This window comes from Erithacus rubecula (genome assembly GCF_903797595.1).
Source record: "Erithacus rubecula genome assembly, contig: SUPER_Z_unloc_2, whole genome shotgun sequence".
In the NCBI taxonomy this organism is placed as follows: Eukaryota; Metazoa; Chordata; class Aves; order Passeriformes; family Muscicapidae; genus Erithacus; species Erithacus rubecula.
Window position 1 is genome coordinate 1,491,801 of NW_027635860.1, and position 26,558 is coordinate 1,518,358.

Here is a 26,558-nt window from a genome sequence, read left to right on the forward strand (position 1 = left end):
TTCTGGCTTAAACCATGCTCTGGCCATGCATTACTGCAATTTCCTAAAGTCAGCTGGAGCTACCAGGGATGTGCTTCCTGTTGCCAGACTTACGGGATGGAATGTCCTTGCATACAGCGTGTCCCAAACCCCGGCTTATCAAGAAGGGCGTCCAAAAGCTTGTGAGTGCCTGCATCTTCTGGAGCATCGTTGCTATGGGAACAGCAGAAAAACACTATCAGTGAATGTGGTAACAAGCACACAGCAAAAGAAGCAACAGAGCAAGGCCAAGAGCACAGTGAAAGGATGTGGGCGGGGATTTGCGCTTGAAGAATGCTTGGACTAAGAGCACACACACATTCCAAGTCTTTGCACACAGTATTAGGAGAGTCATAATGCCATCCAAAATGGGATATGGCCTTGTCTGTACTCAGAGCTGGAATTTAAAGGTCAAAGAAGAAAAGTCCACAACACTCTTTTAAAAAGTGCTTCTGAGATAAGCACAAAACCCAAACCAATCTGTTAGGGAACTCAGTACCTGAAGTTTGCAAAGAAGATAATTTATAGGCCCCACAAAACATACCTAATGAAAGTATACTGCTCATCATACATCCAAGGTTGTAATTCCAGGCTGGGATACTTCCCAAAAGGAGGAACAATCAGGCTGAACATGAGAGCAATACACACAAAGACAGCTGGCAGCACAATCTGAAATTACAAGGAAAAATCAAGTCTTTTTTTTAAGCAAATCTTTCCAGAGGCCTCCGGAGTAACACATGAATCATTTATTGGATCAAAACTTTGAAAAAGTTTCCTAGAAACACCTTTGCTGTTTATGCCAAAGCAATGCTAGACACCAATACAACATCTATCTTGGTATTCAATCAGGGAATTCACTTCAGATGCAGAGGATTTAGCTTGCAAATGCTGTTCTCAAGGGCAAAATCACATTCTGCTGTGCAAGAATACTGTAACTACAGTATAGTTTATCATGCAACTCCTTTCACTTGCACACTTCACGCTCCTTCTGCTCACATGTGTAGTGAAGACTAATTTTGGCTATCTGCATTGCCATGAGGTTTTTAGCCCACCATGATCTCAGATTACAAGACACAGTCCAGAGCTGTCCCTGCTGAAGGACTCTGCTGGTTTTAGATGTTCTCACCTGGGCAAAAAAGCCCTTCCGGCTTCTCTTGGCAATGAGCATCCTCTTCCACAACAGAGCCATGAACTGCTGCTGGGTGAGCTTCCAGCCCTTCATCTGGTAAGAGCCTTTCCCATCCATGCCACTGAGAAGGTCTGTCTCTCTGGATTCTGCTAGCAAGAAGAAATTAACCTCATTCAAAGTTCAGAGAATTTCTCTGTGCTGAAGGCATAAGGTGATGGCTGGAGTAGCCACTCTTACTCACAAAAAGAACCTCATAGTCAGGAGCAATAACAACAAAAATTTACATAAATGCATTTTCTCCCTTATCTCTAGCTTTGAATGGGAGGTTTGAACAGGCTGTGCACACTGCACTGTCCCCTATTCCTAAAATACATCACTACTCCTTTGGCAGTCTCAGCCTTCAGATATGCAGGACTTATAATATGAGAGACAATCCACAGGAAGAAAACAGGCTTGAACTCTAGCAATACCTGGATCTATGTCAGAGTCATTGGGATCAAATGCATCATCTTCTGTAAATGGACGAAGGCAGCTCTGTCTGTCTCCAAATACACGTCTGTTCCTTCTGGCTGGCAATGTACCATCTGAAAATAATGCAGTTATGGTTAGCTGAACTGCTTCACTTAATCTCCAGCTAGCCCCAGAAAAGAACAATGCAATATAATTTTCATTTTACATGTCTTCCATTTGCAAACTGAAGAGCTGATCTGGAGTGACTTCAGTGCAGGTAGAAGCAAAACCAGGACTGTCATTCTGAAATGGGTCATGTTTTATGTATCATACTTTGTGTGATGTCCCATAAACTTTTTCTAGTGCACTTGACACAATTTTTTTTTTTCCCAGGTGAACAGCAGGCTGCACTCATTTTAAGAAAACTCTCACTTGCTACATAAGAATCATATGTAGTCATGTGACTAAAAGTTCAATTTTGCTATTATGAGCACTCAGTGCAGTGATCTGCTCCCAGAGAAAGTAATTTGGACCCTGTTGTGGCCTGATGTGTCAGGAGTTCTTCAGAGCAGATAAGAATGTCAGTCAAGTAATTTGCAATATATTCAAACACAAGAAACTCTTCACTAGAGCAAAATAAACATGCTACTGACTGAATCAATTAACCTTTACAATATATAAAAGCATGTATTAAATACACTAAACCCAGCTATTTCATGTCATTAGAAATACTAGGACAGAAGAGCTTAAGTTCAGTCTCAACCAAGATCTGTCACACCTTGGCATATGTCACTTTTGCAGGGGACAACTATACCTACCTGAGGTTTCTGCATCCACACCACTATCATCAGCCACTTTCAGGAAGATCTAAAAAGGAATGATAAGTGACAGTGAAAATCAAAAGAGGAGAGATATTGTGGGTACTGCTTCAGAAGATGCCATGTGAGATTGATGCAGGTGCAACAAGAGAATGAGGATACTGAGTTTATCCTTTGCATGATAGAGATACAGAATTTGTGGCTTCTCTCCAGTTTCTGGGAGCCGGACTGCTACCACATGTTCCCCCTTTCCAATATCAGTTCTCAGACCATCTCAAACATGAGCTCTTCCCTGTGTCTCAGAAATAGACCTAGTAACTAAACTCAGTGAATCTCGTATTTCTCCATGTCTAACTGGATCTCGCTCTTGCTTGAATAGGCTCCTTCATGGAGCTTGACCCATGAAGTCTCCTAAACCAGAAATAACTCACTTTCAAATTGTAGATAACATCCAAAGTCTTCACAGCTGTGGGTTAGAGGGCAACCTCAATAAGTGACAACACTGTTTCCCTTATCATTTTTCAAAAATAAACAAATATTCCACATAGAGATAATGTGCATTATACTTCCATGACTAAAAAGAAAATTTGCAGCTGGAACACAGTCACATGGAACAAACCTGAAACCCTAAAAGAATCCCTGACAAAGGCATATGTCTAAAATGTTTACATAATGTATGTATACAGTACTGAAATATATGTTTTGAACTAAATGCAATACAAAGCACCCCCAAAAATAACTCAGACATTAGAAGCCAAATCAGGGGCCAACCTACACATGATATCTCAGCAAAGTGCAGATGAGTACACAGGAGCTGTCCATGCTCAGCTGTACCACATTTCAGTTTTTAATGCACACCTCTATGAGCACATACACAAGAGAGAAGACAATCTATTTTGGAGAGGAATGCAAAGCTGCCTGTTCTGTCAATTTTTACAGAAAGCAATAAGGCTTCATCTCATTCTTAATTCTGCCATGATTAATTTTGCCTATAAATAGACAAACAAGAATCAGTAACTCACGAACCTCTTCTAGAGTAGTTTCAGAGATGCCATAGCTGGAAATGCCAAGATCAGAAAGACGGTCATCAATTTCATGGAACAGCTCCACAAAAGCTCCCTCTTTAGCAGCTTTGTATGGCAAGACATAGGTTAATTCATGACCTATGTCCTCTACCAGTCTCGCCTCAGGAACGTGTTTTGTAATGAGATTTGAAATTGCAGAGACATCTAGAAAAAACAGATGTAAAAGACAGTTCTGTTCTGGTTACCGTTCATTATGTGGAAAAAAGAGCACAGCCTTAAAGATCCTGCCAGAAGAAAAGGAGGACAAATGAGACATCTTTGGAAAGAAGCTCATTTTCATGAAAGTCTAATTTCTTTTTAATGTAAAACAAGCCTGGATAAAAGCCTGGACCAAAGCCTGGCTATACTTTTTATGTGCACAACTTGGGAGAGCTTGTAGGTACTGCAGGAAGATCTGCAAACAATTCATTGATGCACAGCTTACCAACACTATTACTGCTAATAGGCCAAGCAACTACATATTTGCATGTTAACTCTCAGGACAACTTGAATTCAAAATGGCTCACTCAGGAAAAGCATTCCAATGTTTAAAATACTGTGAATTTAATAATTGTCCCAAGACTGTAGCTACACAGGGGCAACAAGGTTAAGGCAGCTGTTCAAGGTGAGTTACAGGGCAATGTCAACTGGGATTCAATCTTAAATTATTTTCCAAGCCTCACCTATTGTCAATGTGTCACTTTCATGGTCACTGCCAAGGCCAGCATCAGAGCTGCTCTGGGAGACACTGTCATCCTGGGAGCAAAAGAGAGGACAAACATTATTTCCTGCTGTTTATTCAAAATGGGATCCACCAGATGCTGCACTCTAAGTAAGTCCAACCAAATGCTGCAGATAGTGACATAGCACTGCAAAGGGCTAAAACAGAAGTAAGAGATCACAGGTATAGGAGTGAGTGTTACAACAGTGTACTTGACCTATTCTGTATCTCTCTGATCAGCTTGGGACCACTGTCACTGACACAAACTACAATGCAGATGTATGTCCCCTGCAACAGTTTAACTAGATCTGATGAGCACCCATGGAACGGGTAACACTTCTTTCAAAGAACAAGGGATTTTTCTTTGAGACATTCTACCATGGAAAATCTTAGCTGCTGCTTCCAAAAAGCCTAAGATTCCATGAAGAAAGAATGAACATGAGCAGAAAAGGCCAGCTGTACCTTTTTCAGATAGGAAACTGTGCTGCTGCTGTTTCGGCACGAGCTCAGAGAGGAATCCACATCCTTTTTGACCAGGGTCAAATAATAGCCTGTTCCCAGCTGGTTCTTCAGGAAGAGAGAAGAGCCAACACAGCAGAGCTTGCCGTGAGAAATGATGGCAATCCGGTCCCCCAGAATGTCTGCCTCATCCATGTGGTGCGTGGAGAGAATGATAGTGCGACCTGGAGGACAGCAAGGAAGGCACAGCTGGTAAGTCAAACAAACTTGTGTTGCCACGCCAGAGCCACAATCACTTGCATCTTGCCACCAAGTTGGTGCCACAAGTTTGGCTCCTTTGAACAAGACTAGGGATATGGAGAAGATTCACAACTGTTGTACGGGGTTTAGTCTCCCCATTGTCTGCTGGCTCTTGTCGTGGTCAAAGGTAGGTTTAACTTCATGTCTGCAAGGCTGGTTGCATGGAGCAGAACAGGACACTGCTGAACACCAAGGGTGATTTCTGACTTCACCTGCCCTCTCTCACAACCCAGTAAAAACTTTGTTCATGAATTATGACATGAATAGGAGAAGAAAGGAATACAGACGAGAGATCTGAGCGTCCTTGTCCTGCATTGTCTGGTTCATTTCTTGGTGCAGGCAACAACAAATTTGCAAAGACCCATTGATGTTTTGACAATAGTCATGAATCAGATTGATTTTCTTTTGCCTTCCACAATCCATTTATGAAGAGTAGAGAAAAAGATGACATACCTTGCCGATACTTGAGAAGCAGTTCCCATATTCCTCTGCGAGAATAAGGATCCACCCCAGCTGTAGGCTCATCCAGAATGACAACTTTGGAGCCACCAACGAATGCTAAAGCAACAGAGAGCTTCCTCTGCATGCCACCTGTCAGGCACAAGGAGAAAGGTGTTCAGCTGATGCAGAGACAAGTGGAATAGCAATATTCACATCATGGTGGATAATAAGCTCCCTGAAAGTAAACAGACCAAGGAGAACAAGTACTGCTGCTGTTTCAAGCCTTCAGGGTCCCGTCACTTTCTAGACAGTAGATAATTCATCTGGATAGTCTTTCCTCAGTGGAGCCTAACTCTCTTCCTACAGTAGGGAACCACACCTTGCATGCCCTTCCTTAAGTGAATTATACTGTTTCAGCACTAGGGGTAGCAAATCACCAGCTTGGAGACCTAAGCATATCTGAGGATCTGGAACACAGGTCTCCAGAGCCTGAGCTGCAGAAATAAATCCCCATGAGATTCCCCTTCCACAGAAGTGTTCCAGAGGCAAAAGCAAGGAATTACATTGCATTCCTCAATACTAAAGTCAACCATGGTCATCTGCTCTCCCTCCCCAAAGTCAAATGTGCAGTCTGTACTGATACTTGAGTAAGACAAAGGCATCTTGATCCCTCTAGTATCTGGTACAGACTGATACAGGAATTCTGCCCCTCCTGAACAAAGAAGGACACTCCAGGTCACCAGCTGAAGGTGCAGAAGTCAGCATAAGGAATGCATGTATGGTTCACAAACAGCAAGAGACTTGGAGACTATGGTACGAGCCACTCTCCCCTAAACTCATAAACCTGAAATATAACAGTAAGCTTTGGACAACACACAGCAAATGCAGCTGAACTGCATGTTTCATGATGGAAATAAATACAAAATACTCAGAGAAAGCTAATAACTTATGGCCATTAGATAGCTTGAGACTTGAGATTGTGATGTTTACTAAGATACTTAATAAATAACTGATTTCCTCAAATGCTTAGTTGCATAGTAGCCTACATATAATTGCAGGATCCCATCAAGGTCCATAACACAGACTGTGCAAGAACTAATGGAGTCTTTCTGAGGCTGAAAAACGTAAAAGATCTGAACCTACCAGAGAGCCTGCTTGTCCTAGCTTTCAGTTTGTGAGGCAAACCAACATCTGTTGCCATCTGCTCCATCTCCTCTTTCACCTTCTTTTCCGGCAGCCCTTTGAGCCGAGCATAGAACCAGATGTGCTCCTCCACAGTCAGCCTAGGGAACAAATGCAGCCTCAGGGCACAGTTGAAAGCACCATGCTGGGATTCATCCCTTTTATTAGCATTACTGCAGGCATTTCTGTTTGCTCAGAAAAAGCATCTTTTAAGGCTGAGGTTTCATGAAGGAGCCACAGACTGCATGCACTCAGCACGGGCCTGACTTCAGGGTGTGACTATTCAGCACCCAAGTAAATAATCCTTTTTTAAGGGTGCTTGACAGTACCACAAACAACCCAAATCACTAGGCACCAAGGAAACACTTGGCCCAAGCAGAGTAGATTATTAACAGACACGAAAGATGAAAGTACAAGCTCTTGCTGATCATTCCCAGGCACTTAGGAATGTGCTAACAAACAGAATGTTCCTGTACAGATCTCATACCACCCCACTATCTCACACCATGTACACACAGCAAAAGGACTGTCAAAGCTGAAAGCCCACTGCTGTATCCTTGAGAACCCAAATGTCTGTTGGATAGCACCAGTCCTGTGTCTCCCAGATGATACTCACAAGTCAAACAGCACATTGTGTTGTGGACATACACCCAGGTTCTGTCTGATGGTGCTAAGCTCAGAGCGGATATCTTTGCCCAGGATGAAGGCTGTACCCGAAGTTGGGGGGAACAAGCCAGTCAAAATGGACCTGGAAGAAAAATAGAAGGCTCTACCACTAGCAAACAGTGGATGGATGAATTAAGAGTAGGTGGAAACCCTGGGGAAATCCCGTATCAAGAAAGTAGCACAAAAAACATCTCACTAATGGATTTTAAATAAACCAAAGCATAAATGAGCTCCAGTGGTGATCAAAGAACACCCACATGGGTTGCTAGAAAAAAAAAAACCACACACACATTTTTTTCCTCTAAAAGCTTCTTGCTCTTTTAGTACCAACTTGCTTCCTTTCACTGGTAAGTCAGAATCACAAATAGCATTACTACAAAATGCCACCTACAGATTCATTTGACCCAGCCTCAGTCTGAACCCCCTGTGGTTCAAATCCCCTGTACCTGTAAGGCAGCAGCATAACTAGACTAGATCAACAGAGGCACTCTAGTCTGCACCAGCTTGCACACTGCAGTTCTGTGGCTACCTTAACTACATGGATAGGAGTTGCAGTATTCAGTCACTTCCCTACTGTCCTAAATCATTATTTTGTTCTTACATAGTAGTGGTTTTCCCTGCTCCATTATGTCCCAGAAAGGAAGTGATTTGTCCTTCATAGAAGTTAAGTGTAAGACCATCTACAGCAACTTTCTTGCCATCACGGTAAACCTTGACTAAGTTCTGGATGGAAACACCAAGACTCAGATGCAGCGGCTCTTCCTCCTTGCAGACTGGAAGAAAACACAACAAAATAGACAGATATGATAGGTTTTAACAGAAATTGCATGGGAATTTTAATAGGCATCACTTTCCCTCAAGCCTGTGAATAAATGAGATATATGAAGAACTGACCACATTTTCTTCCCCAGGGACAGGAAACTTCCACAGAAGTTATCATTTAGCTGTTTTCTCTCTCCTGGGCTAATCTGAGAGCTGGAGACCTCCCATGTTATCACGGTCAGCAAAAATACAAGGACTTCTCAATTCCATGAGCCTGGAGTCCCCAGCTTCACTAAGGTGGGCAAAGTACCTTGGGATTATCTGGATGCACCCACCTGATAAGCATACCTAAACCAGTAACAAAAGGATGACCCATTTCACCTATCCAGCGATTCACCTACCAGTATTGCTCCTGCTATCCTTGGACTCTCATTTCAGAGAAAGGCAGACCTTAACACTTTGTTTTGGAAAGGCTCTGTGTCCAACACTTACCTTCTGAAGACCCCTTCTGGTCAGGATGGGGGTGCTGCCTGTCCTGTGATTCCTCCCCAAACCAATAGGACTTGGTGAAAGGAAAGTACCAGGGTCTGGGAATCCCATACTGGCCTAAAAAGAAAAGCATTATGTGAGCTTGAATGCATCTGTCCCTTTTTTTTCATTATCTTTCCTGACAAGAAGGAAGTACTCCACCCCCAGTAAACCTCCAGATGAGGCAGGACTAAGAAGAAATCTTTCTATATGAGGATGCTGACAGACTCTGGGTAAGAGACATCTAACTTCACTTTAGGGTTAAAAACCCCATGCTGAAAGGTGCTAAGTAGCACATATGGTACTGATGCTCTTAACTCCTCCCTTCACTTGTTTCCTCCTCTGTGAACTTCAGAGGAGGGAACAAGTGAAGTACAGCAAAGCTTCTGGGGCTAGATCAGCCACAGCCACAATGGGGTCATGCTTCTGTGCTGGGCAACACTCACTGCTAGCAGCAAGCAACAGCCTTGCTCTGACGCTCCATTACCTTTACACAGATCTGCTTAAAAATGGGCCAAATTTGCACCTTAGCAAGTGAAAAGGACAAAAAGATTTATTTAAAAGCTGTAAGACACGATTATCTCTCAGAAGTAGACCTCACCTGGGAAGACAGATTCAATGTACCAGGTCATGACTCCATACAGGAAGGTATCAAACAGCATCATGACAGCTGATGTGGTGATGCTAAAGCCATCTTCTTCCAATGGGCTCTCAAAGAAGTTGTCCCACTGAACACCAACTCCCTGCTCCTCAAACAGTGCAAAGTACTCGCAACCAAAACCAAAGGCTACTGGAGACAGCAGGCTCTGAAAATGGGAGGCATGAACAAGCACTGAGTCTTTTACATCTACTCTCCAACTAGTCATTGCAGGTGTAGCACAAGGCTAAGGAACACTGTCCATAGGAAAAGTCAGAGTTCCAAGACCATCACTATATTTGCAGATACAGAGTGGCAGATTTGGTGTAGGTTTCAAAAGGCATGAAATCTCTACTGGACCTCCATCTAGAATTGTTTTGTTTCCCTATTTTCTTTCCCTTACTCTTTGGATTTTCCTGCAAAGGAGCAGGTTGCTAACAGTCACCATCTCCAGACAGGTAAGGAGTGCAGAGGAGGGCAGGTGTCTCCTTCAGCCTGCGTGTCTGGGGGTACAGTATCACAGCATACAGAGATCAAGGCAGCTTAGTACAGCTGCATTACTTCCACTACCAAAGTCAACAAAACCCTTCCAGAAGTTTCTACCAGGTTCAGTAAACCTCTTTATTAAGCCCAACCCTGACAGACTCTTACAGTGAAAATTAAGTTCCCATTGCCATTTCCCCTTGTAACTAATGTACAGCTAGAGAGCTGCTGAGTGCCATACTGCTGGAGACTCCATGCCCAGGAGAGTTTCATTGAGACTCACCGCAAAAATCTTGAGTGAGAAGCTGATGTGGTCCTGCCAGGCAACACACAACACATAGGGCAGGTACAGTGTGAAGTAGACAATGCCCCCACAGGCAGCTGCCAGGTTGGCCCTGGAGAACACTGTGCTGATGAGGAAGCACTGGAGGATGGTCACAACGCCGAAGATTGAGAGGAAAATGAACACCACACTAGGATCGCTGTAAGGCAGTAGATTCCCCATCTGGCAGGAGAACAATAAATGCATCAGGTTTTGAAAGGGCTCTCCAGGGCACCTCTACTAGAGGCAGCTCTGCACAGCTACTGCTCAGGCAAGGCAGGGCTTCCTGCAATTTGCACAACAGCCTTCCCAGAAGTGAGGCAGTACCAGAGGCATCTTTTCAATGGAACCTACAACATTCCCTCCCGCTGTTTTCAGCCATACAGTCCTGTTGTTCCAAAATCCTGTTCCCAAAAAATGACTGGTCAACACATACCCACAAACTCTTGCCCAGTGTGTCAGTGCAGACCACTGCCTAGCAGGCTCTAAAGGCTCTAGAGTTTCTTCCACAGGCCAAACCAGATAACTCACCTTCAGGATCAGCACCAGCAGTCCTGCACTCATCAGGAGAGGGACAAGGCTGCTAATGAACCAGCTTAACCAAAGGATGCCATTGTCAAGTCCCATAATCCTCATTGTTTCCTTCAGCCGGGCTTCCTTCTCATATACAATACCCTTAATTATCACAGCCACCGAGTAGATCCAAGCTAGTGTCATGAAGAGAGGCATGGAGCGGCTCATGACACGCAGAAATCTGAGAAAATGAAGGAAAGGGGCCAGGAGAACCGAGTGAGAAACATCACTGCAACTTCAAATACCTCTTCAAGGGCTATCAGAGCATGGTGACAGCTAAAGCTAGAGCTTCACTGCACAAAGCAGCTGATGTGCAAAGCTTGACACAAGGTTCCATGTCTCACCATGAGGTGAGGCAGATATGTTTAGAGCACATTGCCAGTTAGGAGTGTGAGCTGGAGCTGCAATTGTCACTCAGTGGAAGAGTGGGTGCAAAGAGCAGCCTTGCATGGGGACTGCTCTTAATTGCCCTCTTTCTCCTCTCCTGTGCCTATCTGCCTGCTTTTTTCCCCAGCGCTGTTTTTGCTTGCATCAGGTGTGGGGATATGGTCACACCTCAGGAAGCTAGTTTGCGTGTTCAACTCCACTACTCACAGTCCCTCTCCTGGGCAGGACTCTGCAAGTCATTACATATTCTAAATCCTCCATGTGGGTGCCCTAATTCTAGGGATCCGGAATGCTGTGGAGATTGCCTCCACAATGATAATAGGGGCATAAACCATGCCTGAGGAGTGACAAAAGCCCATGCCTCCCAAGCTCCTCCTCCTGGGAGATTTTGAAGCAGCCTGCATACATACATGTCATCCACATAGCATGGGTAGGGCATCTGCTGCACGTAAACTCCAGTCTTCTTCTCCGTGCCTGTCTGAACCCTGATGATGGCCTGCTCTATCACATCCTGCAGGTAGACAAAGCCTCCCCAGACATAGCGCATGTCCTCAAAGGGGTCAGCACGGGGACCAGGATCCCAGTACCTGTGCCAAGGGAACACGACCTTTCCATTAGAAATCCTCCTCACCCCATCCTTTATAAGAACTTGATCATAAGGCAGGATGTCAGGGCTCACCCATCCTTGATCTTGTTGGTCCTTTCCACATTATCAATGTCCATGCGTATCTTGTATTTCACATGTTGAGGAAGGTCTGTGCTCTCAGGAGCCATTTCAGTGAAGACTATGCCAGCCCAGAACCTCCTTTCATCCAGAAGCTCCAAGGACTTGTTAATGAGCCGGACTTCTGTGGGCACAGCCTCCAGTTTGTCCAAGTTGACACACTAAACAGAATTGAAAGAATTTGTGGGATACACTGCCAAATCATAACATACTTTGTTTAGTTGTGGGGTGGAGGGAAAGAAGAAAACATGCCAATGGTAACGTCACTCCCAAGAAAAAGACAACAGCATCAGGCTATTTTGCAATGGTTTTTTGTAGTCCAGCAAGTTGCAAGAATTGTCATTGCTTGCTGCTTGACAGTCAACCTACCAGACAAATATATAACACCGAGAAATAGCCCAGCAAAGGTGCTTTCTGTATAAGAGGCTAGCACTGCAGTATTACCCACAGGATCTCATCCAAATATCAATTTCTATAAATACACTTATTTCATCTGTTACCAATAAATCAAGCGTGATTCAAAGCCTCTAAAAATCAGTGGAGAGACCTGAAGGCTTTGGACCAGGCCCTTAACAGGCCACAGCCTGTTTCTTTTTGCACTCATCTCCCAAGCTCATGAGGCAAAAAGTAGAACTAATTTTTTTCTCTCAGTTTAAAGCACCTGCTAGCTTCACCACAGTCCCCAGATAAACCTCAGACTACACTACACTAGACAGACTGAAGCTGCTACACTGCTGGAGACAGCAGCAGCAGCAGCTTTCAGTCACCCAGTAACAGAAGGGCAGGAAACCACATGCAATGACGAAAGTAAAATCTTCAAAAACAAGGCCTAGAGTTAGGTTCCTACATCTATACTCAATAATATATAATCTGAATAAATCATGATTTTCTGACATGCTGCTCAGGCCTACTATTGTCTGGTTGTATCCAGAAAATGGATGGAGGAGCATCTATCTATGCTTTCCAGAGCACCCAGCTGCTTGAGTGACAATCAAGCTGCTGCCCTCCCTCAGCACCTTGCCCACACTAACAGGATCTCACCTCCATGAAGCGGGAGATGGTCTGGATAGCCCGGTCTGTCTCATTGAAGGCATCCACCCAGGTGTACACAGAGCCATTTTCTGTCCCAAAGTCCTCTGGATTGTTTGACAGGAAACGGGCAACATCCTCCACTGTCCAGTTGGAAGCTGGTAAGTGCAGGTCCCAGAGGGCTTTGCCTTTCAGCAAAGTCTGCAGGTGTTTTCAAAGAAGAAATAGTTGTGAGAAGTAATGTTAGATTCCTCTCTCATAATGAAAACAAGCACTACAGGGAAAACAGCTGTTAAAGAGGTGCAGGTAGAGGCCCTCTGCCATACTGGGAGGAGCAGCACAATGGCATCCTTCCCCCCACCCTTCCCTTTGAGAAGGATGTGCCTCCCCAGTACAGCTATACCACACTGGTGTGCTTTGCAGGCTGGCTCCATGTCCTGCCACCCCTGTCCCAAGGAGAGGGCAGCAGAGTGCCATGCACAGCTCTGCACCCCACACATGCAAAACAGGGAAGAGGGAGATGCTTGCTCAGCAGAAATGCATTTGCCCAGTACTGGTTGCCTAGCTCTGCTCTCTTCTCCCAGAAAAATCTCTCCTCCTGGCTGGGATGGAGAGAGACTGTGACACAGCTGAAGGCTCAACAGCCACTGTGCTGAGCAGAAATACCAGCACCAGAGGCCAGGTAATTTCTGTACTTTGCTTTTGTGCCCCCAGGGCAGGCTGAAGCAGCCCTCTGCAGCCATGATGTCCTGCTTCTGTTCTCCTGTCTGGGACGGTGGTTTCTTCACCCAGTTTAACTGCTAGCTTTCTGAGGATGGGTTATTGTATGCACAATGCCTAGCACAAATACACTGAAGCAGAAACGAGTCCACTAGGCAGATAATATAAGGCCAGGCAGAAAGGGAATAATAATTGTAAAGGATATAGCTGAATTGAAGTCAGGGAGATAAAAAGAAAAACCTGCACAAGAAAGAAAACTGCAAAAATCCTTGTGATTAAGAACAGGAAGTGGATTTCTAGCCACAGCAAAAATGAAAAAAGGTAAAGAGCTTCCCCATACTCTGCTGTTACCAGCAAACCAGAAAGTAGTAGGTCACAGCTAAAAAACAGCTTTGCAAACTGGAAAAACAGAACAGACCAAGCTAGCAAAGGAAAACATACAAAAAGGAAATCAAAGTAAACAGGAATTGCATGTGCTGTGCTCTCTTCTCATTTGGTCTTCAAGGTTAACTTTTGCCACCATGCCCGCAGGGGAAAAGGTTCAACTTCATCTTGTTTAAATCCAACATTAAAGCCCCTCAACCCTAGGGGCACATGTTGCCCTTTCTGAAGCTCACAGGACATTAACATCAAGCAGTGATGAGGCAGAAGAGGCAGTGATGGGCAAGCAAAGTACTTTCCCTCAGCAGGAAGAAATGTGCCAAACAGATTGTACAGCCCAGAAAGCTGAGAGGTGATGGCAAATCAAGCCAGAAGCATGGCAGCTGGAGAGGATGCTGCCTGGGAGCTGCCAAGGCACTGGCAAGGAAGTACTCTTGTTTGTGTGGATGCCAACAGGTGACAACACAGGTAGCCCTGTTACTGTGCTGGTGCAGAGAAGACTAGATTGCTGGGGAGATCAATAATTAACTACCAGAGGCAACAGGGTTAACAAGCAACATAAAATATAAAACCATTAAAGCCCAGGGCTCAGTAAAATGAAAAAATAAAAACCAAAACAGGAACAACATTCACTTTTCAGAGGACATCACTGCAAATCGATGTTTTGGACCTCAACTTTCTGCCTGAACTTTGTAACAATCTATCCAACTGTCTCTGGTGCTCTAGTATGCCATGTTGATGGAGAAGTACAACAGGGCAGGTCACAGATTACTGAGCAGAGTTTTACACTAGGGTAAAAAAGAAATGTACTTCAAGGTTTGTAAGACCTGGGAAGTCGCTGTACACAAGAAGGTGCACTGTGATATCCCACAAACCGTGTTGCAGAGATAGCTGGAAAAACTACTCTACAGCAGTCTCTGTTTCTTGATGCCAGTTTTACATCACTGTGCTTCCAAAGACATGGGCACATGACACATTAAGGCAACACTGTGGACAAAAAAGTACATTTTCCAAAAGAGGCAGATTAGAACTGGTTGTAAAAATTACCCTGCTCCTGTCTGCAGGAGACTGTTACATGAAGGAAGGAATGCCAGGCATAATGCAAGATCAGTACAATCAAGATCTCTTTCAAGAATAGGTGCCGTCCATAATATTTATCTGTCCTATTCAGCACTGAAGGACCATCTAAAATAAGTATTTCGTCACTTATTGCAAAAAACAACAGTGGTGGTTCTGGCAAGGACAGAATACTGACCCGAATGAGATCCATTTCCTGACTACTTTCCATAAATGTCCAAATCTTTGGGCTTATCTCCTCCCACATTCCCCCGAGGTCACGAAACACACCCAGCTCCTGGAATGTCCTGTTCACCTGTCACAAAGAGAAGAGGACGGTTATTTCCAAAAGCTGGCAGAGACCCATCATGGGCTGAGAGGGTGCATGGAGCCCTCAACAGTAAGTGCATGGGAAGTGAGAGATTAGGGAAGCTGTGTTTTTGCAGGCAATCCTTTCTAGGCTTGTGTTTGGGTCCGATTAAACTGAAGAGGATCAGCTGCACAGCCAGAGGACACAGCTAATGCTACATTATCAGAGGACAGGGCTAGAGTTACCTCAGACATGACCTTCCTTACAGCTGGTGTATCTGGAGTGTACAAGATCTTCCCAATCAGCAAGGGCTTCAAAGCCCTCCAGATAATCCTGGAAAGCGGGCTGGACTCCAGGTTCTTCATTAGCTCATTGCAGTAGGGTGCTGAGGAAGAGTACAAAGGTGAGTGGCTGAACACCACAGTGACAACTGCAGAAGGCATAGAGCTTCAAGAACAATCAAAGCTGAGAGTGAAGCATTTTTCAGACAAACCCCATAGACAAAAAGCCCTTTTAGTGCAAGCCTGCACAGTCTGCCCAGTGAACAAGTGGCAACCAGATAGCCTCCAACACTAAGAGACACAGTAGTGGTTCTGCAACACTCCCACAACCCCAATGCATGGCATAAACAAAATTTGAAAAACCAGAGAAGGTCAGATTTCTAGAGGCTGCGTGTGATTGTGCTCCCTCTCCCACTAAAGTGGGTCCACTGAACAGCTTTCTATGGACTCTACAGAAGGTCTTGGGGAGACTCTGCAGGTTGTTAACTTACTGGCCTTAAGGGCATATGCAGGATAATATGTGCATGCCTTTCTGAAACAGCAGTTAATAATGTCCCTCAGGGCCACCTGTTTTCATCTGTGGAAGTTTGGAAAACACTAGCTATGACAATCATGAAGCAGATGGGACCTCAGACCATGACATTGTTACACTTACTTGTGGAGTTATCATAGAAGTTAATCACATCATCTTCAGTGCTGTTGCCTCCAAACAGCGCTTTGTAATTGTTATCCTCATACCAGTTGAGGGATTTAATTTTGAGCCCTCCACCCTCAGGATGGCCGCACACAATGCGTGACACAGCCTGATAGATCTGCGTAGAGGAGTTGGAGGCATTCACATTGGTCAGGAACATCACCTCTTGCCTCATGTCACTCCAGCTCTTCATGCTCAGCAGCTGGAGGGGAAGGGCAGAGAAAAGCAAGTATCCAACAGGATTAGTAAAAGAAGTTCTTTCCATGCACCTTCAAAACACAGAACAGATTTTTGAACAGATGAGAATCCCCTTGAATACAACATCAAGGGTAAGAACCAGGGAAAACACTTCCCTACCACCACTGCAATGGAAGACTGTAGAGGGAAATCTCTTCTGTGCAAGTACTTGGAATGTATCCTTGCCAAGTTCCTTACTCTTGAGTTTTCTCCTCCAGTGCAGTGGGTGGTTCCTAGCCTCCCTGCCCTCTAACATGGAAGCTGCTTGTCCTCCTGGTTGCACAATGGCTTACATTCCAGTGGAGTACCCTCACAAGGATAGGTGGGGTGGGGTACATCAAGTCAGAATAGGAATTAAAGGAACAACACCAAGTGACTGAAGATCACAGGTCACAAACTGGATGAGCCACAGGCCACAGCAGTGTCACTTGGCACAATTTCACCAAGCCTCTACTGATTTACATCAGGCAGCCAGTTTGACCTCTCAGACTGGCATCACTTATCCCTGCCCCAGAAACTCCTTGCCCTATTGTCAACAGCATTCCCAGAAAATCCATGAAAACATGCCCTGCTGCAGCCAGGAGCCTGAATCACAGCATAAACTTTGCACACAACCAGACACAGCAAGGAGCCTTCTCCTGACCATCTGACCCAACACAGGCCTGAGGTGACAACAGAAAACCAGCCAGTCTGGAGCAGTACCTCCAGACTAATTTGAGTGGCATAAGCCAGACAACATGCCTGCAATGTGTCACGAACAAAAGCACCCTGCCCTCAGTCTGAGATACTCACTGTATTAATGCTGCCATGACCAAGTTCACCACACCAGGAAAAACAACCCAGCTCCATGAGCACTGGTTTCATGATACACTGGAGTGTTGTTTTGAGGTGTCAGAACATCACCTCTTTGATGGTGACCATAAGCGGATGTTATGAAGAAATAAGATAAGGGCAAGAATCTAGGATACTTCCTCTAAGTAATCTTCCAGCTTCCATTTAGTTTCAGCTAGAGGAACTTATATTTCCTAACCCCCAAATAATTTCATCTATGATAAAATCCTAGAATTTAGAACATCCACAAGTATATAACACGCAAGATCACAGGAAAGAACCTCTTTTCCCTCCCTATCTGGCTATGGTTAGCTCCATTTAGTGTCATGTGGTTTTGTTTTTACTGTAAGAGACAGTGAATATTCAATCCCTACCTCTTCTTCATGTGCCATGCAACTTTATAGGTCTCTATAGATAATATCCCCAACTCATCTCTTTTGCAAGCTGAACAGTCTCAGCCTGTTCCCTTGTTCCTTTATTGAAAGCCATCCTTCTTTATACTTTGAAACATCCTATCTGGCCTTCTCTCAATGTTACTCTAGTTATGCCATCACTTTTCAGAGAACAAGAGCCTAGATCTGCGTTCTGTATCAGAGTTTTGCGTAGTATCATGGAAAAATGCTACAGCTGGCTCTTTATCCCTTTTTAAGTGTTTTTAGAATTTTATCTGATTTCTTGACTGCAGCTGAAATATCAGATGACATTAACTTGGATGTTCTTACCATGCTGTCCAGAACAGGCACATGCATTAAGAGGGTAAGCAGAGCTGCTGAGACCTATTTGTAACTGCTCGTTGACTGCATCTCAGAAATATTTAGATGCTGTGCTCCAACTGCCCTCTTTTCAGAGACAATAGCAGAGTCAACGACCATCTGCCACTTTTGCTCATTGGTCTGTCACCTTTGTTTAAATAAAATGCAGATAACCAAAGTCTAAGACAGCTGGTAAAGCCAGCCAGCAACAATGCTGAAAGCAGCAGTGCACTGGAACAATTCAATCCAAGTTCACCCAAGGAGAGCACATTCAAGAGTCTTTGGCCTTACAGCAGGAGGTAAACCTGACCCTTTGTGTGATCCATCTGTAGTACTGTGCATGTTTTAGATGTGCCGACATCTGGAAAAAAAAATTCTTGATGCCAAACAACAGCTACTGTGTGTCACCTAGACAAGGAGCCTCTATTTTCAGATGCCTAAAAGAACAGGACACACTGCTATAATGGAAGACAGCTGTGAGAACAGCAAATGCCTGAGTGCAAATGTCCAGATTGACTGACTCAAGTGTGCTTTCATTTCCTCGCTACTCACTGCTGCCTTTGCCTGCAGCCTGGTGCCACTCACCCTGGCTCCACAGTTTCAGGGTGAACTACAGGACACGTCATGGAACATGAATGAAAACTGCCACACAGCCATTTCTGTTTGTTACATATGTTCATGCAGATTTTTGCATTTGATGATTCCTCACCCAAAAGGCCAAGGCTGCATTTCAGGTGTGACAGTTTGAGTGTGCAATTCAAAGGGACCCCTTGGGAAGTATTTGGTATCTTAGCTAAAATAGCTCATTTCTGCTCAGCAAAAAGGCAGCTCCTTTAGCTAAAATACCATATATTCCCTAACATGATGAGCAAAGGTATTTAAATAGGAAGTGCAGCTAATTCCCATGAACATACAAAGTGCATACCAACCATCTTAAAGAGGGATTGCATTTGCAAATGCATTTCTACATATTATTCTGAAACAGCATGAGCAAGGAGCTTTGTTTCATCTTTGGCACCAGCATCTTTACAATTTACATGTAGAGCTGATCTTTTACACTTCTGGAAGCATATATGTCAAAGGTGAAGGGCTACTAAATTATTTCTTCTCCCAGGCATCAGACCTGGCTCCCTAAGTATTTCTAAATAATTGTCCTTGCTCTCGGTGTTAAGTCTGCCCTGCTAGAAGTTGATTTAAAGAGTCCAAGGATACAGATAAAATCAATCCCCATACACCAAGACAAATATTTTGTTCAGACCATTTTCTAATTAAAATTCTCTGCTAGAAAGGCTCCTAGACACGGCACAAACAATAGTTCTCTCCACCCCCTCAAGCTGCTGCCCTTTGAAACAAGGGAGCGAGTCCCTCCTTTTCACACAGAAATCCGCCTGACAGACAATAAGAAGTAACTTTCGGTCAAGCCATCTGGAGCAGCTCACGCTGTACACAGAGTAAAAAGCTGCCATTGTTTGCACAGCAGGGCAGAATAAAAGGCAGTCCTACCCAAAACAGCTGCCAAGCAAAAGGCACGCTACCCTGGGACGTTTTCGGCCACATCAGCAAACTGAGCATCACGTGGTTTCAATTATTTTTATCCCAGACAAGAAGAAAAGCCAAGCTTAAGTGACGTATCAGGAAGCAGCTGTAGGCAGGCTCGGAGGGGCGGCCCGCAGCAGCAGCAGCAGCTCCTCTCCGGCGGCCCGGGGCGCGGCCGCGCTGGAACCGCCGGCAGAGCGCGGAGGGGCCGCGCCAGGAGCGGCTGCGGGGCGGGCACAGCCCAGGCACTGCCGCCGTGGGAGGAGGCTCGGGCTGGCCTGCAGTGACCCGCTCTGCCGCACGCTGCCGGGGTTACTGCCGTTCACCCTCGCCCTGCTGCACAGGCGGAAGGCGAGCGGAGGGAGGAGCAGGCGGCCGCATTGTTTAGCTTACACGGAGGCGGCGGCACTGTTTAGCTTAGATGGTTGTGATTTCTGCTCCAGGGAGAGAATGTTTTTGACTAATAGCAGCACTTCAAAGTCAGAGCCAGACAAAAGGAAAAAAAAAAAAAGCTAGGATAAGTTTCTGGCTCATCACCCTTACTCTACCCCTCAGATTTGGACTTCCCATTCATACTTAGGTACACCAGGCTTTTTTCATAATCCATCATTTCACCTGCAAAAATTAATACTTGCAGTCTCTAGAATGTCAATTAGACTGTGCGAATCGCTGTCTATGTTTTGTGATGTGATGTCATTGTGCTGAGTGCCCCACAAGACTTGAAAACAATCTCTGGCACAAAAAGCCAGACAGATAACGAGGAAACAGCAGTCTAGAGCTACTGATTTAAATTGTAACAGCCACAGCACCTTCTCCACATGCCATACCCTCACTCAACAGGAAACCCAGTAGATACAACCAAGTTATAACTCTGACGTGACTTGGAAAACAGATGGAAAAAAACATAAAGGGAAGCCTCAACATGCAGCTTGCAAGGCACTACCTGGCAGCAGAAGTGCTGCGAGCCCAACTGCTGTGCACTGCTGAGAAGGCAAAACACCACAGAAAATGTCCTAATTCCTGTTCTGGTATTTGTGACTCGAAGTGCCAAGAGGTTGCAAAGTGCACTGCCTGCACTGACACAAGGAAAACAGCAGTAGGATGGGACAAAGTTTCAAAACAAGCCAAGGATTTGACTTGGAGTTGCATCTTGCACTCGATCACAGGCTAAGATAACAACCCCAGTGATGCGTTCTCCAAAGGCTCTTCTTACCTCTTTGACAAGCTTCCCAATGCTTTCTCTCAGAGTTTCCACAGTTTCTGACAGATCCCACAAGGAGGAATTGAAAGAAAGCTGTCTCTGCAACAAGACAGAAAGCAAAACTAGAAGTTACTGCAAAGCACAAATGAAATTAAACTCTTGTAAACATTCTTGTACAGAGCAGCTAGGACTGTTTACATTGGTGGGGAAGACGAAGCTGACTTTCTGTGTAACCTTGAGCTCAAAATACCATGGGCATGACAGGATCAACCCTTTTGCTTTTCACAGGTTAAGAACACAAATGCCATAATCAGAACCATACTACAAAATGTTAAACGCATGCGCATACACTTACAATGGCAAAGGATGGCTTGTATTCCAGGCCACAAAACAAGCACTGTCTACAGGATATGAAATCCTGCAAGCCAGTGCTAAGAAGTGAATACAAAGTCATTATACTGGAGGAAAAGACAGATTGGTGGGTACAATTTTTCAGATACCAGAGACTACACAGATACTAGCTCAGACACAAAAGAATTCCCTGCTGCAGTATACATTATCATCACTCAAGTCCTCCCATCAGGCCTTGATGCTCTTTATCCAAACCAAGGATGTATTTTAAAACAAACAGCTTCCAGGAAGTAGCTGGCATGCACTGTCACCAAAGAGCAAGACTGATAGGCTTCCAGAATTGGAAAGCATAGCTTTCAGGAAACTATTTGCTCTAGCAGGAAGTCACATTGAAGACAACTCCTTGTTTCCAATTGCTCTGTGTGTCACTGGTAGTCTGGAGTTCAGTTTGCGGGGTTCTTTTTCCCTTCCGTTCACGTATCTGGATTATCTTGCATGGAAAACATTTGAACCCAATCCTGGTTTCAAGGGAATGAAGATCAAAGTAAATTCATAAGATTTCACATTAGTAGCTCCATGCTGCAGCATTTGAAACCACACTAAAGTTACAGCATAGCAACATGGAGATGAACAGCCAAGGCCCTTGATTTTAGCACACATCTTTTGAGCTGAATCTCTTCCTTTTCACATCTTTTCAACTTCTGGAAACAAAATCTGGAGGTTTTCATTTGTTCTACTCGATCTGCTGGAGATGGGCAAGATGGTCAGTACTGGTGAAAATGGGCACTTTTCTGCTGATCTGCTGGCATGTTTAAAATTCAGCTAAATTTCTGAGTGCACAGTTAGTCTTTGCTCCAAAGCAAGTTGCAAATTCAGGGAGGACTCTCTAACATCTATGGATCTCTACTAAATGCAGTCCTTAAGGTTTGGATAAATAAAAACATATCATCTAGGAGTAAGAACAATTAAAAACCCCCACAGCTTTAGACCTTCTTTTAGTATGTCCATATTAAAAGAAATTTAGCCAGCAAATATCAAAGCCACTACTCTGTATCTATATATATATATATGTATATCTACTCTACCACTACAACTTCCGTAGCAAGATGAGGTAGAAAGTTCCAGGTTCATGCATACAAGAGCTGGAGCTTGTTCAGCTCCACATACTTCATCAATCTCCACAATGATTTGTGCTCACTGCATTCAGAGGTGATTCAGGGACAGGGTGGATGAGAAAAAGTTTTCTGAAGACACTAATTGGTTCAGTACAGTGAAAAATCAAAATCCAATTGCAAAGGATTAGTGAACATCCTCCTACTGATACACTGTTACAAAGTGCCAAAAAAAAAATTCAGCACAGCAAAGTAAAATACATAGGAAAAAGACAGTTCTACCCTAAGATACCCTTTGTAGGGTCTAAACTAGCTAATGCTACTCAAAAAAAGAGATCTCAGAAAAACAGCGATAAAACAGATCAACATCAACATAAATCCACAATGCAATCCTGGTTCTCAAGTACTATGTGCAATTTTGGGTTCTCCATCTCTGAAGGAGCTCAGATACAGACAAAGGCCACGATTCACAGCAGGAATGGTTTCTGAAGGAAGAGCAATAGACCATAGCTCTTCCAGTGGGATATGTGAGGACAGACAGAGGTTATGACAAAGGTCTGTAGACTTACAAGTGGGATGGGGAATGGAAGTGTGATGATTGCCTTCTGTGCCTTATCATACAGGACTAGAAAACTTCCAGTGAAATGATCATGCCTTATCATACAGGACTAGAAAACTTCCAGTGAAATGATCAGTTTAAAACAAGACCAAAGCAGCTTCTGCATAAGCAATTTAGTCAAAACAGAAAAAATCAGTAGACTCTATGCAATGCTTAAAGTATTGTGAGTTTGAGAAAGACTTAAAAAAATTCACAGAACATAAAAATCTTGCCAAATGCTATTAAACAAGAAGATCCCAGGAGCAGGTGAGAAAGTCTGCATTGCAACCTACTGAGGAACAGGACATCACACTGAAGAAAAGTTGTTTTGTACTTGCCCAGTGGCTGCATCCTTTCACATGCCTCCATTAAGGGCCACTGCTGGATTATCAGTGGAGGACACTGAGCTTAACAGGACAGTTAAGCTGACCTTGTCTATAAGTTTTAGGTGATTCAAGGAGTTGCAAACCTTACTCTGAAACCTGAGGAGTACCCATCCTTCCATACCACAGCACCCTGACCTTTTTCCCTAACAAATTCCTACCCCTTCAAGATAATTTATCACCAGAACTTACAACAGTGTCATTGATATGGGGGAAACTTTATTCTCTCTACCACTTCTTGAACCTCAAAGCCCACTCAGGAAGCCTCTCATAAGTCATCTCCAGAGACAATAACAAAAGATCAGTCACAAGGGCCAGTCTTCCCTGAACAGATGAGCATGTCATTAATTTCCCTGTAATACACAAATTTGTAGTGATTCACTAAGTAGTTCATTACATTAATAAGAAACCTTTAGATTCAGGGTAGATCCAGGAAGACTGCTCCTGCTATGAGACTGTCTTTAGAGATATCTGCACTACACCTAGGGGCTGGGGAAGGCATTGACTCATTTATTGGCAATGTGCTGCAAAAACATCACCTGTCTGTTCCAGGCACACTGTGGAAAGACAAAGCTATAGCAGGTTTTGAATACAACTGCCCTCTACAATTACTGTGGTAGTGGCTAGCAAGTCACTAAATCTGTCTTTTGGAGCAGCCAACATCATAACACTCTCGAGGTACTGAGTGCACTGTGGGGGGACTCAGCACACACACTGTGTGCTCAGATGTACATGCTACAAGATTTACTCTAGTGACAAATACTTGAGATGGCTGGAGTTGATAGACAAACCTTGAATAAATTCACATGAGACTTATGGGCGACAGACAAATCTGATTTTTTAACATACATGAGAATGCACTGGTTTAAAGTGTAGGGAAGTCAAAACATTTAGTCAAAATTCAGTCTGCATCACACAGCTGACTATTTCTCTTTAATAAAGATGACCCTGCCACATTTGCTTTGAAATAGTTATTACAACTTCATACTGATTTTTTCCACTTTCCACAGGCCAGAAATTTTCCACTGGCCTCGGCAGAAAAATCACGTGCTTTAGGCTTCTGCTTTTGTTTCCTGAGAGTGGAAATCTCAAACCACTGCTGCTTAAAAGGATGATATCATTGTGCTTGACTGAAAACACTTTCAAAAGACCAAGAAAAGCTAAGAGTTCAGTTGCAGCACATATTTACATTAGGAGACCTTTTCTAAAAGCCATTTTTCAACTGCAAGGCATTTATTATCTAATGTTTAGTTCATGCTACCCATTTGACAAAATACCACCCATATTACGGAGGGAGAAAAAACAATTGGATTTTCATGTGCTCACCCACAGTCTTTCAAGGACCACTGTAGTACACAAGCCACAGCATATTCATGGGTTATTACAGATCCATACCACTGGAAGTGAGTACGGCAAAGCCCTTATTAGGCAGTGCTGTCTAAGAGATGAAATCCCACAGGAGCCATCTGAATTATCATTAAACCTTTCCCCACCAATCACATTCAAAACTGGGGAGATTTGCAGAGGGATAATACAAATAGGTACTTCCATGGTGTAAAACAGTCAGAAATGCCCCACTGGACTGTGTTGTAATGGCTGGGATTGCTACCATTAGCTCTTGTTAGCCTTTCCCAAACTGTGTAGTTCCTCTATGGGACAACTGCTGGCCTACCATGAGGAGAAAGCCAGGAAGGAAATTCACGTGCATGCAGTCAGATATACTACTTCACTGTTGCTCTCACCAAGCTTCTCCTGCCTCATTCTCATCACCCAGTGCAAGGCAAGCCTCAAGAACAGATGATGTATCCACAAGGAGCTTGTACAGCATGTCCTGTGTCCCATAGTATTGTTGGTCAAAAGGTTTCAAAGAATGGATGCTGATTAAGACATAGGTCATGGAATACATAATTTGACTTTTTGAAATACTTCTTTCATCTAGTGGAATGAACACTCAGAGAAGAAGGGAAGTTTATCCTCCGCATTGATGACCCATGATCACACCCAGATTTTCTGCTGGGTTTTGATCTAAACAGCCTGTCTCAAGTAGGTTCTTACATGAAAAAGAGTAAGGACAGACTTTAACCTCCCTACCATACCTCCATGCATATGGCTGTTTTCTCATTCTATAGAACAGGCTACATTGAAGTAATACAAAAGATCAGCAACAGATCTAGAATCCTATTGTGAAATTTAAATAAGAAGTGCTAATCTTAACTGTATCACTGCCCTTTGGAAATACCCAAGGTGGTCTGGATAGAACTGAGGAGCATGTATGTAAAGTGTTTATTCCTTGCCTTTATTTTTATGAAGAACTTAACAGTGCCATGACATTTAGAGCTCATGCCATTCATCAGGTATGCACTTTAATTTTTTAAAAACCTTGATCTGTCCATAACTTGCTAGTAAATTACTGCATTTTTGAGAACTGCTCAGAACACCTAGAGTTTCACTGAGGCTGAAAATGCACACACACTGTAAGCCAACAGAACTGAGTGCTATCATCAGGGTCTCAGCCCACACACTCACTCCCTGATCATAGGGCTCTCAGTCTTGCACCCTCCCCTTCATGTTTTAGCATTAATATTTGTGTAAACATACAATCAGGTCAATCACTTTTAATCCGGATCAATTCCATGATGAAATTTACTGCACCATCTTGCAGAAGGAAAAACAAACAGGAATGCAGAGGGAAAAAAACAAGCAGGTGGATGTCAGGCTAAGCCGTATGTATTAAGACATTTCAAGAAACCATAGCCACTTCACTGCCCAGATATCAGAGAGGCACAAATTTCCAGTTTACAATTCAAGCCCTTGGTGTCGAATTTGCAGGGTTCTTGCAACAGTTCCAAGCCCTTATACTAACCTTTTTGTACTAGGATGCTGCCTCTCCATAAATCACAAAATAATGCAACCAGTGAAGCCTATGTCCAATTACACAAGCTAAAAACCTGTCTTCAAATTGCTGTTGCACCTGCATATGACTTGGCCCTTACTTTGCTTACCGAAATGCCTTGCTGTGAAGTACATCAAAGGGAGTATGAAAAAAAAAATAAAAAATTGATCCCTTGACAAATTGTTGGCATTGGTTTACAGACTCTGTAGTAGATACAGAGCATGCTATCTTCAGTCTGCATGCCCAAGATTTGCCACACAATGCCTTCAATAAGCTGTCTCAAAAGCCTCCTTTGTTCATGAGCAGAAAGTTCTCTCTTTGTTCAAAGATGTTACTGCAGGTCAGGGCACTTTTTATCCTCTAAAGACACTAAGTTTCAAATGTGTTGGTTGTGATCCTACAGTTAATTTATCCATTTTGCCCGGCCACACTGAAGCCAGTTAGTGTTTGTTTCACTCACTAATGCATTACAGCAGCTTAACTACAAGGTACACTGTGACACATTTCTGAGGAAAATTGCGGACCTTTA

General features: G+C 43.8%; 1 protein-coding gene across 3 annotated transcripts in view; it reads right to left on the minus strand.

Moving 5' to 3' along the window:
• ABCA1 (ATP binding cassette subfamily A member 1) overlaps window positions 1–26,558 on the minus strand; it is a 90,460-nt gene that overhangs the window by 15,198 nt on the left and 48,704 nt on the right. For 2 of the 3 annotated variants that reach the window (XM_079331263.1, XM_079331264.1), the window contains exons 8-30: window positions 20,705–20,791; window positions 16,097–16,337; window positions 15,406–15,545; window positions 15,050–15,166; window positions 12,706–12,894; window positions 11,620–11,825; window positions 11,351–11,527; window positions 10,512–10,734; window positions 9,942–10,163; window positions 9,140–9,344; window positions 8,503–8,616; window positions 7,850–8,021; window positions 7,199–7,330; window positions 6,544–6,683; window positions 5,413–5,550; window positions 4,663–4,883; window positions 4,163–4,235; window positions 3,442–3,644; window positions 2,416–2,464; window positions 1,618–1,731; window positions 1,145–1,296; window positions 563–687; window positions 94–192 (exon numbers count right to left, since the gene is read on the minus strand). In XM_079331263.1, coding sequence (XP_079187389.1) covers window positions 94–192; window positions 563–687; window positions 1,145–1,296; window positions 1,618–1,731; window positions 2,416–2,464; window positions 3,442–3,644; window positions 4,163–4,235; window positions 4,663–4,883; window positions 5,413–5,550; window positions 6,544–6,683; window positions 7,199–7,330; window positions 7,850–8,021; window positions 8,503–8,616; window positions 9,140–9,344; window positions 9,942–10,163; window positions 10,512–10,734; window positions 11,351–11,527; window positions 11,620–11,825; window positions 12,706–12,894; window positions 15,050–15,166; window positions 15,406–15,545; window positions 16,097–16,337; window positions 20,705–20,791 — 3,539 coding nt within the window. The remainder of the gene's footprint in view (window positions 1–93; window positions 193–562; window positions 688–1,144; window positions 1,297–1,617; window positions 1,732–2,415; window positions 2,465–3,441; window positions 3,645–4,162; window positions 4,236–4,662; window positions 4,884–5,412; window positions 5,551–6,543; window positions 6,684–7,198; window positions 7,331–7,849; window positions 8,022–8,502; window positions 8,617–9,139; window positions 9,345–9,941; window positions 10,164–10,511; window positions 10,735–11,350; window positions 11,528–11,619; window positions 11,826–12,705; window positions 12,895–15,049; window positions 15,167–15,405; window positions 15,546–16,096; window positions 16,338–20,704; window positions 20,792–26,558) is intronic. The other variant, XM_079331265.1, reaches the window with a different exon arrangement.